At 41.8% G+C, this 16,176-nt stretch overlaps 1 protein-coding gene across 4 annotated transcripts in view; it reads right to left on the bottom strand.

Annotated features, from left to right (window-relative positions):
* The window catches only part of LOC122658834 (paladin), a 216,034-nt gene that overhangs the window by 22,094 nt on the left and 177,764 nt on the right, over window positions 1-16,176 (bottom strand). For all 4 annotated transcript variants that reach the window (XM_043853963.1, XM_043853961.1, XM_043853962.1 and 1 more), the window contains one exon: window positions 3,814-4,098. In XM_043853963.1, the coding sequence (XP_043709898.1) occupies window positions 3,814-4,098 (285 nt within the window). The remainder of the gene's footprint in view (window positions 1-3,813; window positions 4,099-16,176) is intronic.

A 16,176-nucleotide genomic window follows, 5' to 3' on the forward strand; every position in this document is an offset into this window, starting at 1 on the left:
GCCCACTCTTGAGGGCATGCATATATTTGGGAGAGTCAAAGAGAGATAGATCAGCTTCCCTACCAGCCTCTGGTATTTTCCTGCATCAACAAGAGAAGGACCACAGTCTTCTCCTAGCTTGTGGTTTTGCTCAATAGGAGAACTAGCTGTTGGTGTTCTCAGCCAATTTATGCAGTCTCCTTGTAAGTCTCATTGGGATGCATCCATTCTTATTCTTCGGTATTTGAAGGGGGCCCCTGGGAAGGGGCTGATTTATCGACCCAATAAGCATATGGAGCTTGTTGCCTACTCAAATGCAGATTGGGTAGGTTCAGCTAGTGATCGTCGATCTACTACTGGGTATTGCACGTTTGTTGGGGGAAATCTGGTTACGTGGCGAAGCAAGAAATAGACCACGATTGCCAGGTCCAGTGCTGAAGCGGAGTATAGAGCCATGGCTCATACCACTGCAGAGTTGATGTGGGTTAGGTCTCTCCTACTTGAGAAGGGTTTTTCTGTTCCAACCCCTATGAAGATGTTTTGTGACAACCAGGTAACCATCTATATTGCTAGTAATCCTGTCTTTCATGAAAGAACTAAGCATATAGAGGTGGATTGTAACTTTGTTCGTAGCGCCGTTTTGAAGAAGCTGGTTGAGACACCGTTTGTCTCTTCTTTTGATCAGATTGCTGATGTGTACACAAAGTCCTTATTTGCTCCTAGTTTTCGATCTTGTTGTAATAAGCTGAGCATGGGTGATATATATGCTCCAGCTTGAGAGGGAGTGTTGAATTTGATAGTTGTAAGGGCAAATAGGTCTTTGGCTTTTCCTTTATTTTTATTTCTGTCTTTTAGTGTTAAGTTGATGTAAGGGCAATTTTGTCCAAAACACCTTTTATTATAAGTAATACATTAAGTGACCTGCGATAGAACATTCAGTTCTACCGCAGGTCCCCTCTCTCTTCCTCTTCTCCTCCTCTTGTTCCTTCTTCTTTCTTCTCTTCTCTTCTCTCTAATCTGGTTGTTCAGTTTCTGGTATTATAACAGATTACATGTATGTGATTATAGTTAGCAGTTGATTTGTAATGAACATTGACGAGAGCGTTATTTTCGGCGACATCGAGGTAAGTGGAACATGGCATGATTTCATCTATGCGTTTATGGTTTACGTGATTCTATGTTTATTATGTTTTACAATGGCTTTTCTCAAGGCAATGTAAATGTATATTTTATGTTAAGTTGTTTCATGATGTTACTTGTTTAAGAGTATTTGAGCATGATATTTTGAATGTGTGCCATTTCTAAGTAAGGATTTTCAAGCATGTGTTAATTTACTTGGATATGGACACTATTGGGTCATGTGAATGATTCATATAAAATTATGAACATTTATGCATTGTATGGTTTATAAAATGAGAAAAATGTGTTGAATGTATTGAGCATGGTTTTGGGATATGATTGCAACCCTAGGAATTCCTAAGGGGGGTTTCCGTTATATGAGCGAGAAGGTCCTAAGGGTGGGGGCAAGGTTTAAAGTATCGGTATCTTATCGAAAAGGTGATTTTAAGAGACGTATCGTATGCTACACTACAGATATGCATGAAAATGGTCAAGATACACAAGGAAATGCACTTTTGAAGCAAAAAAACAATATAAATAAGCAATGTAACATGTATCATGCATAGAGACTAAAATGGAGAACAACGTATAATGAGACAAGAAACTTTCATCGATTTGAGTACAAATCCTTACAAACGATCAAGTTTGATACATCAACTAACTTAGTTTTACCCAAACGTATTGATTTATACCAAAAAATAGGATTAAAAACCATGATTTAAACACAAAGATCAAGTTTTTCTGAAACGCACCTTCTCTGTGCCTCCTTCAATCTCTGATCTCAAAAACAAAATCATACTCTGATAGTCACATGGGCCTTTAATGGCCATATCGACGTGTATCGGTTGGTATCGACCGTATCGGTATGTGTCAAGACATCGGTTTGTATCAAGTTGTATCGGCTGATACATACCGATACATATCGATACTCTCACAGAACCCTTTAACGTACATATCGTAAGTATCGGTCTGTATCGTATCATCGGGCCGTATCAGATGATACAATACGATACCAATCGAGACATACTATTTTCTAGAAAAACAGATACATATCGGTACCGACTGACTCCAATACGTATCGGCCGATACGATACAGACCGATACTTTAAACAATGAGGGGTGTGTGGTATTTGATTTGTTCCTAAGGGGGAACCACCCATCCTAAGGAGGAAGTGGTGATACCTCGCTCGTTTAGTTCCTAAGGGGGATGACTCATCCTAAGGGGGATGTGAAGGGGCAGTCTGTCGGCATTTATTATTGTTTGACCGCTTGCATTTTAAAAGGAAAAGTGAGCTTCTGTATTCGAGGTTTTTGGTATTGCGAATGCCTAAGGACGCCCTAGTATGGAGGAGAGATATGATCCCGATTGAAGGAGTTAAAAGAGCTAGGGACAGGCTTAAAATGACTATAGGAGAGGTGGTGAGGAAGGACATGCATAACTTAGGTCTTGTATCAAGTATGACGTCGGATAGGGCCTATTGGAGGGCAAGGATCCATGTTGCAGACCCCATTTAGCTGAGATTCTCCTGTCGTGCTGGCTTGGGCTTCTTCCCTCTTACTATCTTATATCTTTCATATTGCATCTTTCATTTGGTATTCCCCATTTTACATTTCTCTTCTAACCTTTTTTTAGAACTCAGTTCTCCTTTGTTGTGTTTGGATCCATGTAGCCGACCCCATTAAGTTGGGATAAGGCTGAGTGTGTTGTTGTTGGTATTGCGAATGCCTAAGTGATTATTTGAGATGATCTTTAATTATGATATATATATATATGAACCATGCCAATTATTTTGGAAATTATATTTAACATGATTACGTCTTGGAATTCCCTTTCTGGGCTAGTGAGCTCACCACTTACCTTGTTTTACAGAGCACAGACCTGCTGTGTGAGGAGAGGATTACGTTTGGCTGGTTATTTGGAGAATTTGCAGTTTATTTTTTTCAGTGGTGGATGTATTAGGGTTCTCATAATTGATGTAAAAACTTTAAAGGAATTTAATTTGTTCGGCCACCAGAGTACCACTTAAACTTTAATGGTTTAATGATTTGGAAGTTTTTATTTATTATGATCTATGTTCATGTGTTGAGAAAATTTTGGACCCATAGTTATGAACCCAAGAGGAGTCGTGCAACCAACCCTGACGGTTTGGGTCATTACATGTTTGGCTACTGTTTGGACACTCCAATTCAGTACTAAATTACTGTAGGAAGCCTTTCACACTTTGCATCTATGCCATCTGTCATTGAAATAGATACAAAGTTACATCGCTCTAAGACACCATTAAGTATTAACCAGTTTCATTGCTAGGAAGGTGTTGCAAATTGTGAATAGACATTGTAGAAGAGTACATTACAACTGAATACGAGAAGCTGATGTATTGGTCCAAACTAGATATGTAGAAAAGTCGACACCAAATGTTAGTGATTATGCTTTTGGTAGCCTTACTGATGAACCTGAGAAGACCATAGAAAAGAGAAAATAAAACAAGATTTGGGTAGAGGGCACTTACTTCAAATAGTTAATGCCCATTTGCAAGCCTAAGCAAACAGAATTTCTCACAATGTACAGAAGTCTAGTTTCTAATTCTCAAAACATCAAATCCTTGAACCCCATTTTCTGAGTATAATATGTTGCTCTATGCTTACACATGAAGTAGGTATTCCAGAGAATTATATGATTTATATCCTTCCATTAAAGTTTGCTCAGTAACATACCTTTCTATAACAAGATCAACCTCTGCTTTGCTCTTGGGACCATACATTAAAACCCTAGTGAGGTTTAGTATGTCCCTGTAATCACCCTCTTTACGAGCTTCATTAAAAGCCCAAGTTTGTAAGTTCTCTTTTGCCATTGAAGATAGACATTGAGTTCCAACCAATGATTCTGACATCTCTGATGCAAACGACCCCTCTTCATTGAGTCTAAGACAAATAATAGCCATTGCATAAGCAACCCCTCCAAACCCTGTGTGTGATACAAAAAGATAACACCCTGCAGATCTGTAGATAAAACACATGTTTAGTTTTTACGTCATGACTTCAGAAAAAAGAGAAAACAACTAAAAGATTATAATGAAGCTGGCTAAACCATATTCAGCTGACAGTAGAGCTGGCAAAACTATCAGATGAAGATTGTCTGTCTCACCCTCTGTATTACACAACATACGAACTCAATCTAATTGGACCACATCACCCACCAGTGCGACCCATTAGCGGGAGACAATTCTGTTTCTTATTGCGTCAAAAATAAAGTTTCATTTATAACAACAAAAAGAAAGTCAGTAAAAACCCTAAAACAAATACTACTCTACACTCTTGGATGGCTAAATGCCAAAAGCATTCCAATAAGATATTCTTATCATCCACTTGGAAAAAGATAAAACATGAATGAATAGATATTAAAAGTAGCCCTGATTGAAAGTATATAAACTGGGTCAGTGGAGTTTGTTTAAATGGAATTATCCTCAAATAATGGTCCATCCAGAACAGATTGAAGTTTGAATTCGTCTCAACCCTTTGGAAACAGAGAGGAAGACCTCCGCCTGAGCTGAAGATGTAAGTTCCCACTGCCATGTCACCACTCCGGTGGCCCTGCCTGCCCGCTGGTTCCTCCCTCTCCCTTTCTCCTTCCCCTCAAAACCTCTCCTCCCACTTTTCTCCTTCCCTCCCTGCTACTGGTGTCAAGACCTGGAACTCTCTCTTCAGAACCACCCCCTCCTCTGCTAGGGAAGGATACCCTCTCCACTTCGTTCCTCCTTCCCTTGTTGGTGACCAATTAGTCGGCCTCTGTCCGTCAGGGCTTCTTGACTCTGAAAACTCCAAATGGTCGAACTGCTTGGTAGGTCATTTCGCAGGGAGCAGACCTCCCTTCAACATTGTCAAGTCATCTCTATCTAAGCGATGGATTTCCCTTGGGACCATGGATACCTACCTTCTTGAATCTGGTGTTTTTGTTTTCAATTTTTCTGATGAAGCTGATAAAGCATAGTTCAAGAACTCGCGTGGCGAGTTCTCACCGAGTTTCTCGGTTTTTGGAAAAGCCGAGACGAGAGTACGAGACTGCCTACGAGTCTCAAAAGTGCAATATCTCGGCGACATCTCGGGTCTCGGTTGGATCTCGGTTTTGACCCATTATTTTAACCCACCTACCACTTAAATACCTTACCTAATTGGACAAAACTCGACATATCTCGGCGAGATCTCGGATCTCGGGTCCAGATCTCGGGTTGACCCAAAGTTGAGGCTTCGAGTTGAAAAAAAACAAATGCACCAACTCGGCGAGATCTCGACTCGTCTCGGTTTTTCCAAGGGTCGAGTTGGTACAGAGACTCGAGTTTTAGTACATTGTGATAAAGTAAAAGCTCGTGAGGGTGGCCCTTGGCATGTGGGGAAAAATCCAATCTTCCTTCGCCTGTGGGATCACCATCTGCAGCCAAACAAGGTTGATTTCCACTCCATCCCTCTTTGGATCATGCTGCCTGGTCTCCCGCTCCACTTCTGGTGTGAAAAGGGTCTCAGTATTATCGGATCTGTCGTCGGCAAACCCCTGTACTCTGATAAAAGAACCAAAAAGATGGATCGGTTGTCTTTTGCTCGGATCTGTGTTCTTGTCTCTGCTGATGTTCTCCCTCTATCTTCAGTCTCCATCTTCGATGATGATGGCTTCTCTTTCCAGCAGAAGATTCTCTTTGAAAGAATCCCACCTCAGTGTGTTGTTTGCAATGTTTTTGGTCATCCCACCCAAGCTTGCAATCCCTTGAACCCTGCTTCCACTGGGTGCGATGTGAACTCTTCTCGCCAGTACACTGCCGCTGCTGTGAGCGTAGTTGACTCTAGCTGGGTGCGAAATAGTTCCCTTGCCGTGGTCGGTGAAGAAGCCCTCCCACGTGCTCAAGGAAAGTGGTGTTAACAACTCGGAGAATGCTCCAAGGAACCCAAGGAAAGGAAAGAATAAAAATACTGAATTGCATGAAACCACGGTGCACCGAGAAATGATTACTAGGTCTATGGGACTTACCCCTCCCCCCTACCGTGTTTATAATGATCGTGCTTTTTTGGAACATTAGGGTTTTGGGAAATAAACCGTCTTTGAGGCGTTTGAAAGCTATCATTTTATCTGAAAAGGTGGAGATGGTTGCTATTGCAGAACCGAAAATTCAATTTGCAAAAGCTTTACGTATTATGAGGAAGATTGGGATGGATGAGGTGTGCTCTAGTGGAACGGAGAATGGAGAAAGAATTTGGGTTTTTCGAAAATGGGATATTCAGGTTAAAGTGGTTAAAGAACACGTGCAGTTTGTTTCCTTGGGGGATCGTAGGCAGTTATGGGCTGATTTATTGGAAAATGCGCAATCCTCAAACCTTCCTTGGGCGGTTGGGGGGGGGGACTTTAATGCAATTCTTGATCCGTTGGAAAAGGGAGGAGGAAGATCAGCTTGCCCAATCTCTCTTGAGGAGTTTGGGAATTTTGTGAATGCAGCAGGGCTTTTTGATGGGGGCTTCAAAGGTAATTCCTTCACCTGGTCCAATAATCAGATGAGCGGTGGAAAAGTTATTGCCCGTCTTGATCGTTTTCTATTTAATGTCCTCTAGGCTAATTATTTTGCTGTGAGTAAAGTGACTCATTTAAGCAGGACTTGTTCGGACCATGCCCCTGTTCTGTTGGATTGTGCTATTCAGGTGACTGAGACATTTTCTTCTTTTAAATTCCAGCAAATGTGGCTATCCCACCCTGACTTTATGGATTGTGTTAGGGAGTGTTGGTCGTCACCTTGCTACAGATCTTTGTTGCACACTCTTTTTCTAAAACTTAAAGCCCTTCAATCTCAGCTTCGATTTTGGAATAAAACGGTGTTCGGAAATATTCACCAAAGGGCTGAAGATAGAGTTTGCAGAGCGGAAGTGGAGTATGAGCAAAATTCTAATGAGACGACAGGGGGGTATTGGAGGAGGCTAAAAAAGCTCTCAATGAAATGTTGCTTCAAGAGGAAATTTTTTGGAGGCAGAAATCGAGGGTGAGATGGCTCAAGGAGGGGGAAAGAAACACAAAGTTTTTCCATACCATGGTCAATGTTCGAAGACGACATTGGTGTGTGGATAAAATTAAAGACACCAATGGCAACTGGGTCACAGATGCAACTGGTATAGCAGATGAGGCAGTGAAATATTTTTCTGACATTTTTCTTTTTAGAATTGTCATCAGGATGAGGACCTTTTGTAGTACATCCCCAATCTGAGTTCGGAAGAGGAGAATGCGCTCCTCTTGGCTTCCCCTTCTCTGGAAGAGGTTAAGGAGGCGGTTTTTGGTTTGTCGGCAAATAGTGCCCCAGGTCTAGATGGATTCACTGGCTACTTTTTTACGGCCTACTGGGAGATCATTGGTAACGATGTTTGGGCCGCGGTCAAGGATTTCTTTGTAGGGGGTTTCTTGCCTCTGTGCTATACATCGGCCAACCTGGTGTTAATTCCAAAGAAGGATAACCCAAAAGTAATGTCTTTTGCCCTATTAGTTTGTGTAATTTTGCTTATAAAATAATTGCTAAGATTATCTCTGTAAGGCTTGCTACCATTCTTCCCTCCATTATCTCGGAGGAGCAAGGAGCTTTTTTACAGGGCGGAACATTCATGACAATATAGCTCTGGTGCAAGAGGTGGTTTAGGATATCAACAGGGGTACCCGTGGAGTCAATGTGGTACTTAAGTTGGATATGGTGAAGGCATAAGACTGGCTGGAATGGGATTTTTTTGTACAAAGTTTTAAGGAAGTTTGGCTTTGCGGAGGAGTGGATCAACCTGATCAGAAAAACGGTGGAAAATTGTTGGTTTACTGTGGTTCTTGGTGGTGGTGGTCCTTCAGGCTTTTTTATATCTTCAAGGGGAGTGCACCAAGGGGAACCTTTGTCGCCATCTCTATTTATTCTTGCAGAGGAGGTCCTTAGCAGAGGTTTAATATCCACGTTTGTGGAGGGAAGAGCGAAATTCTTTCAGCTGCCTCAGGGATGCCTGGGAATTTCACACAGCTTATTTGCAGATGATACCATAATATTTTCCAAGGGGCTGAAGTATTATTTGAAACAAATCATTGGCTTCATCAATAGGTATGAAAATTTTTCCGGGCAGCTGGTTAATAAGGCTAAGAGCTGCTTCGTAAGAAGCAAGAAAGCCCCCGATCACAGGTGCTGCATGGTAGAGTTGGTCACAGGGTTTACCAGAAAGAGATTGCCAATCTCTTATCTTGGTGCTCCTTTATACGTCGGGCGTCTTCGCATTAATTTCTTTGATGATTTTTTAGCTAAAATGAGAAGGAAGGTGGCTGGCTGGAAAGGGAAATTATTGTCCTCAGGGGCGAGAGTGATTTTGCTCAAACATGTGCTCGCTTCCTTGCCGACTCACATTATTTCAACTTTGGATATCCCTAAAACTGTGGTTAGAAGGTTTAACAGTATTTGTGCTGATTTCTTGTGGGGCCAATCTGAGTGGGGCAAGCCACACCACTGGGTGGGTTGGAATAAGGTGTGTAAACCAATCAAGGAACGTGGCCTGGGTATTCGTCGTTTAGAAGACATAAGCCTGCCTTTGCGCTTATAGGGCCTGTGGAGAACCTTGTCTTCTAAGTCGCTGTGGTGTTCCTTGTTTAAGGCAAAACATCTGGAAAATGAACATATTATCTTGGCAGGATTGAAGGCAGGTGGGTAGATCTCCTGGAAAAGAGCTTTGCTGCATAAAGATTTCTTGCTTTCAAAAACTTGGTGGCTCATTGGAAAAGGAGAAATTAATTTTTGGCTGGATAACTGGTCGGAATGGGGGGCTTTGGTGGATTATTTAGATGGAGCTGTTCATCTTGACTTATCTGTTCGGGTCAAAGATGTTATAAGTGTGGAAAGGATCTGGAATCAAGAGATGCTGCTTAAGATTGATTCAGTCGAAGTATGGGACAGCCAGATGAATGGTAAGTTTTTTCTATCTAACAAGGAGGATACCCTTGTTTGAACTCCGGCAAGGGATGGTAAATTCTCCACTAAATCCTTGTGGAATGAAATCAGAAATGTCTCGGCAGAAATACCATTTGTTTTATGGTTTTGGAATCGAATGATTCCCACCAAGATTGGATTCTTCTCTTGGCAAGTATTGAGTGGGGGAGTTCCGACGGATGACACCATCATGAAGATGGGGGTGCCATTAGCTTCGATATGTCAGTGTTGTGGGCCTCCCAGATGTGAATCGACGAATCACTGTCTGGTGGAAGATGGTACGACGTCCAAAGTTTGGAGTTTTTTCTCTAGGCTGTGTGAAGTGGAGATTGTCCCGTTGCAGGATGTGCGAAGCAGGATATTATTTTGGCATAGCCATGCTCAAGTCAATAGCTTGTGTAGTGTGGTTTTTGGGTTGCTTCCCTCTTTCATAATATGGGAATTATGGAAAGAAAGGAATAATTGTAGACACGGGGAAAAAGCTCGTTCAGCCAGCTGCCTGGTGGAGGTAATTAGGAATTGGGTTAAAGAGCTTCCTTTTTATTCTTCGTTTGTGAAGTCCCCTTCCTTTAGGGAAAAGTGTTATTGTATGTCCTAGGGATACTTTAGTACATGTCTATGTCATATGTCACTAGAGTTGTATTTTTAACTTTTATTTCTGTTTCTCTTTACCTCCCTAGGGAGGTCCTTGTAATTTCCTAAGAATGGTTTAATGAAGTAAATGGATGTTAGGAGAAGCAACTCCTAACATTCCACGATTCTCTCCAACTATCTTCTTCTTCCTCTCTTTTTCTCCTTCATGCTGTAAACCCTTCCTTCATTACTAGGATCAATCATCTATAAATCTTAACTTGGTATCAGAGCTTCAAGGTCCTCTGGTTTGAGAGTCGGCTAGGGTCAGCCTTGTTTCGTTTACCTCTCTTTGGAACCCTTCTTCCCTTTAGGGTTCCATTAGGGGCTGTACAATGTGAAGCAATACATCCCTTTAGAGTTCCATTCTTTGATTCAATATAGAATGGAGGGACTGCAGATACTGATGAAGAAGAGTTGAAGCTCCAGCAGCTGCACCATTGTTACCGCCAGCTTCTGCTTTTTTTTTTTCGTTTCTCCCTCATCCTCTCAACCTTTTGGGATGAGGTTTGGTGCATTTGGATCGTCTAGGGGTGTCCTTTCAACCCCTCCAACAGTCGGTTGAAGAGAGAAGCAGCTCGAGGAGTGCTGCTCCAAAGATTGCTGCCCAGGTGCTGCCCAGTTTTTTTCCGCCAGTTGTTTTCTCTTCTCTGTTCGATTCTGCCTGTTGGCAGCTTGGTTCGCTTTGGGGCTGGGACCTTTTGAGTCGCCTTGAGGTCCTCTTTAAGGCTTCTAAGGTCTTGACTGGTACATGAAGCAGGTTTGAGAGCTTTACTCTCATCCACGATACTGCCAGCAGGGTATTTTCTCTTCCTGTTTTTCTGTTGAAGACCTTGTTGAGGCTGTGCTATCTTATGTGGTTCTTAACTACTGTGAGTGGCAGATTTGATTAGTGTTATGGCCTTGGATGATATGTGCTGCTGTTGTTTGGTTTGTGGAAGCATTTAGTTTGTGTGTTTTTCCATCAAGTGTATACTCTTGGCTTGCCTGTTGCTTGCTGTTCTCCTTCTTGTGGTTGGGTTGAGGTGTCTCCCCATTTATACAAGGCTTTATTTTGCATTCCCTTGAGTTGTTTGGCAGTATGTCTACGGTGTCTGGGGCTGATTCTGAGATCAGTGGACCAATTCCGGCCAGTGGTGTCCCAACTATGGCTCCCTTTGACAATCCCAACACCCAAATATTTGTTGTGAAATTGGACAATACCAACTACTTGGATTGGTCCCGTTTTGTGAAGTTGTCCCTACGCAGTAGGGGGAAGTTGGGATACATTACTGGGTCTATCAAGGCTCCTGCTACAACTGATGCAGGCTATGTCAAGTGGGAGATTGAGAACTCCACTGTCATGACTTGGCTGATATTCTCCATGAAACCTGAGATAGGTAGGAGGTTTATGAGTAAGGAGACTGAAAGATATCTGGGATAGTGCTTCCAAGATTTATGATAGAGTTGGTGATGCAACTAAAGTGTATCAAATCCTTCAAAAAATCATCCATATGAAACAGGGTGATAGGAGCATATCTGATTATTACAACACTGTTATCAGCTTGTGGGAGGAGTATGATCACTATAACAATATCCACCTGTCCAATTCTGAGGATGAGGCAATGGTCTACAGGAACCGTGAAAAGGAAAAAGTCCTTATTTTGCTGGGTGGTCTTAACCCAGAATATGAGCCTCTTCGCTTGCAGATAGGGAGATCTCCCTTTCCATCTCTGGATGACGTTTGTAGCTACTTGCAGAGTGAGGAAACCAGGAGAACAACTATAGATATGACACCATTAATAGAGAGATCTGCTCTTGTTTCTAGTTCCTACAGAGACTGGAAAAGTGGGGGAAGAGGCCAAGGGCCAACTCGTGGAGATCACTGTGAGAGGTTCAAATGTGATCACTGTGGCAAGCTTGGACACACCAAGGACAGGTGTTGGGATCTTCATGGGCAGTCCCCTGGTATGCGTGGTGGTTCCCCTAGTGCCCGTGGAGGCAAGCGAGGGGTAGCTAGGGCTCACTCTGCGACATCTGAGTCTGAGACATCTGGACCCCAGCCTGCTCCTGATTCCCTTTCACAGGATGACATTGCCGCCCTCCGTCGGTTAATGTCTCACCTTGGAGGGTCAGCTACTTCTGCCTCAGCTCTGTAGGTCTCGTCTGCTCCTTCTACTGCACCCACCTGGATTATTGACTCTGGAGCCTCTGATCATGGTCCGAGAATTCGTGAGATCTTGCCGAGATTCTCGGTTTTTTGAATTTCCGAGTCGAGATAGCCATCGAGTGAGAAAAGTTCAATATCTCGCCAAGATCTCGGCGAGACCTCGATTCATATCGGGTTTCGGTTGAGATAGCCATCGAGTGAAGAAAAGTTCAATATCTTGCCGAGATCTTGGCTAGATCTCGGGTCATGGCATGGTTTCGGGTCTCGGGTCATGGTTTTTACCCATTTAACTAAAGATATAAGGGGCATCTCGACAGAACTCACTAATCTCGGCAAGTTCTGTCAAGAGGCCTCTGTTATCTCTCTTCTAAACTTCTTCTCTCAAATCTTCTCTTCTACTCTTCATTTTTTCCATGGATTGAAAGCTTTAGAAGGTGATTTTGCTGCCAAACTGAAGATTGAAGCTCACTTTTGCAAGATTCATCATTTGAAGGATTTTTGACAGGTAAGCCATTTTCCCTAAATCTATTTTTTTCAAAAAAAATTGATGAAACCTTGGTAGATTCATGTGATTTTAAGTTATGTTACACTACTTTGGCCGATCTATCACTTGATGGAGTCCGAATTTTTTTTCGGTTATTAAATTTTTTATTATAATTTCTGAAAAAAAAAATGAATTTTTTCAAAAAAAAATTGAAAAAAATAGGATAAATACTTATTGTTTGGATGTGATTTTCATATATGTTAGACAAGTTTGGATGCTCAACAGCCTCATGGAGTCGTTTTTTTTTCACCCATTAAAAAAAATATTTTATTTTCAGATTTAATAATAATATTATTAAAATGTTGAAAAAACATATAAAATTAAAGAAAAATACCTATTTTTGTTGAAAAATTATGCACAACATATGTACATAATATCCAACTTCAAATGATGTCAAATACATCATTATGTTATAATATTTTATACTTTAAGGTATAATTATTTTTAATAAAAATTGTAAATATTATTTTTAATTAAGAAATAAATACAAGGGTTAGGGAATAAATAAGAGATAGGTATTTGATTGTTCTAGCAGCTTCACATTATGTTTAATAATTATGAATACAATACTTTAAGTGTTTAATACTTTACTTTAAGTCTGTAATAGTTATTAATACATGTTTTTTTATGTAACAGTGTAAAAAATAAGATATTTCTTACACAATGGGGGATATAGCATGGCTACATGGAGTCCTGATGTCCGAGGACAAAAGAAGTCAAAGTGTAACTACTATGGAAAGATTCAAAATTTTGGAGGAGCAACTAGGTTAAAGCAACATTTGTCTGGTACAGGCAAGGATGTTGCCTCATGCCGAAATGATCTGAGGCAAGTAAAACTGGCTATGGCACAAAACTTGAGAGGAGTACGAAACAAAGAAAGCTGAGAGAGAGAGACAACAAATAGTTTTTGATGAGGCAGTTCTAGAGAGGCCTGGTGTAGAGATCCGTGGAGTAGGAGATGATACTGAATATAGGCCTACACCTGGTGAGTTCGAATCAGAGGCTGAATGGAGGATTTACCAGCAGACTTCGGCAGAGAGTAGACAAAGTTTTCATTTTGAGAATATGAGAGCATATGAGCAAGCAAGAGGAGCTGGTGGATCTGGCTTAGTTGCACCAGTGCAAGAAGATGAGAGGAGGAGAAGCACTGGCACAAGAGATATCTCACGGCCCCAAGCCCGACCACGAGCACGTTCCCTAGATCCCATTTTTGAGCAGGACCCATCTACCTTTAGGCAACAAGATGCCTACCAGCCAACCATCCCACAACTGTTTGGTGGTAAACAAGAGGAAGCACGGAAAGCCTTCAGCAAATTAATGCTATACAATGGCATTCCAGCTAATGTAGCACAATGAACATACTATAATGCATTCCTTGACGCTGTAGGGAGGGCTGGCCCAGGATGGAAGGGGCCTTCACCATATGAGTTATATAATGTATATTTGCCTCAAGAGGTAGAGGAGCCGAAAGAGTACATAGAGAGTCTGAAGCCAAGGTGGGACACATATGGGGTTACTCTTATGGCTGATGGTTGGACTGGACCTACTAGACAGTCCATGATAAATTTCATGGTGAGTTATAATGGGAAGACTGTATTCTTGAAGTCTGTTCATGCATCAAAGCATGTAAAGGATGCATCATACTTGTATAAGCTACTGAAGCAAGTGGTAGAGGAAGATATAGGAGCAAAGAACGTTATCCAAATTGTGACGGATAACGGTTCTAATTTTAATAAGGCTGGAGAGAAGTTGATGAACAAGAAGAATAAGAGGATCCGCCTCTTTTGGACTCCATGTGCAGCACATTCCATTGATTTAATGCTGAAGGACATGGGGAAAAAAGCTTTGGTGGCTGGTATGGTGAATAGGGCAAGGCAAGTGACCAACTTTGTGTATAACTATGGTTATGCTTTAGCCATGATGAGGGAAAAATGCTAGGGGGATTTAGTGAGGCCTGGTGTCACTCGATTTGCGACCAATTACATTGCATTGAAGAGTTTTCAGACGAAGGTGATAAGTCTGAGGTCTATGTTTGCAAGTGAACAGTGTTTTGGTTGGCAAGATTTTAGGACAGAAGAAGGGAAAGCAACACAATAGACCACTGCAAGTGATCAATTTTGGAAGGACTTGCATAAAGTTGTTGCCATATTAGAGCCAGTGGTGGCAGTACTAAGGATGGTTGATACGGAGAAGAAGCCTACCTTGCCCCACATGTATGCTGCCCTGGGGAAGATGAAGGAAATGGTTCGAGATGTAATACCCCGAAGTGCTCGGTCATACATTAACATCATTGATGAGCAGTGGGAGAAGCACTTGAGTCATCCATTGCATAAAGCTACTGAATTCAACACTTCAACATACTTTACACTTTATATGAGTTTTTACATTTACATATTCAAAACTCAAAAGTATTAAGTCACTAACAAGTTATATTTGTGGTTTCCCCTTTACTAGCATACTATTTGAATCCAAAGTACCAGTACTCGCATGATCTTGGGCTAGACACAGATTTGTTAGTGGCAGTTCAAACTGTAATTGAGAAGTTGGAGCCCAATGCCAAGACACAAGCTAACTGCAATGACGAGGTGAGACTATGGGACTTTGGTAGTAAGTAAATGAATGTAATTACTAAATAGCAAATACTAATGCCTCTAACAATGTTTGAAATTTAAACTGAAAATAGATAAAATTCTTCAGAGAGGCCTCAGCAAGTTTCAGTCGAAAAGCTGCAGTGGAGGGTAGACAAAAGTCAGACCCTGGTAGGTGGCAATGTGGCATGACATTGCATTTATGAATTATAATTTTATCCCTTTAGGATGCACATATTCTTAATATTCTATGTTTATAATGTAGCTGACTGGTGGGTGCTTTATGGTACAAGTTCACCCAACCTGAGGAAGTTAGCAGTCAAAGTACTATCACAAACTTGTTCATCCTCTGGGTGCAAACGCAACTGGAGTACATTCGCATTGATACACTTAAAGAGGCAGAACAGATTGGGTAGTCAACGACTGATGCAGCTGGTGTATGTGCATTATAATATGAGACTAAGGATGAAGCACATACGTGAAGAATTTGAGACCAATGACAAAGATCCCATCAAACTACCTAACATATTCCAGGAGGACTTTGATGATGATGAAGATCCCCTATTCCAGTGGGTGAGGGATCGTGGAGCACCAGAGATGGATGATCTTGGAGGTAGGCCCGACTCCACAATAGCGTCCGTAACCGGTATAGATGTTGACAACTATATGTCGCAAGAGGGGTGTGCACATTCAGAGTCACCGAGACCTTTTGAGGCTGCAACAGGAACTGCTCCTGATGATGATGATGATGATGGTGATGATGGTGATAGTGATGGTGATAACCCTGCTGGTGGTGATGACCTTGCTGGTGGTGATGGTAGTGGTGGTGGTGGTGGCATGCAGAGTGTTGGTTATTATGATGATCGTCATGAGGGGATGCGCGATCAATACCAGCATGAAGTGGGAACGCAGGAGGACCCTGTGCATTTCACAGGTGAGTCTCAATTTACACATGTCACATAAGATCAAGACCATGGTGGCCACAGAAAAACGTACAAGAGAAGGACGGGTCGCAAACACAACCAACCTCAGCATGATGACATAAGTATGAACACCATGCTAGCAAGTTTTGGAAGCATGAATATGGATACTGGTAGTGAACATCAGTCGTGGCATTCATCTCAGCCTCATCATCACTATGATTATGGCCAGGAGAGCACCGGTTATGAATATAGTTCCTATGGTCAGTTTGGCTAG

This window comes from Telopea speciosissima, chromosome 4 (genome assembly GCF_018873765.1).
Source record: "Telopea speciosissima isolate NSW1024214 ecotype Mountain lineage chromosome 4, Tspe_v1, whole genome shotgun sequence".
Taxonomy (NCBI): Eukaryota; Viridiplantae; Streptophyta; class Magnoliopsida; order Proteales; family Proteaceae; genus Telopea; species Telopea speciosissima.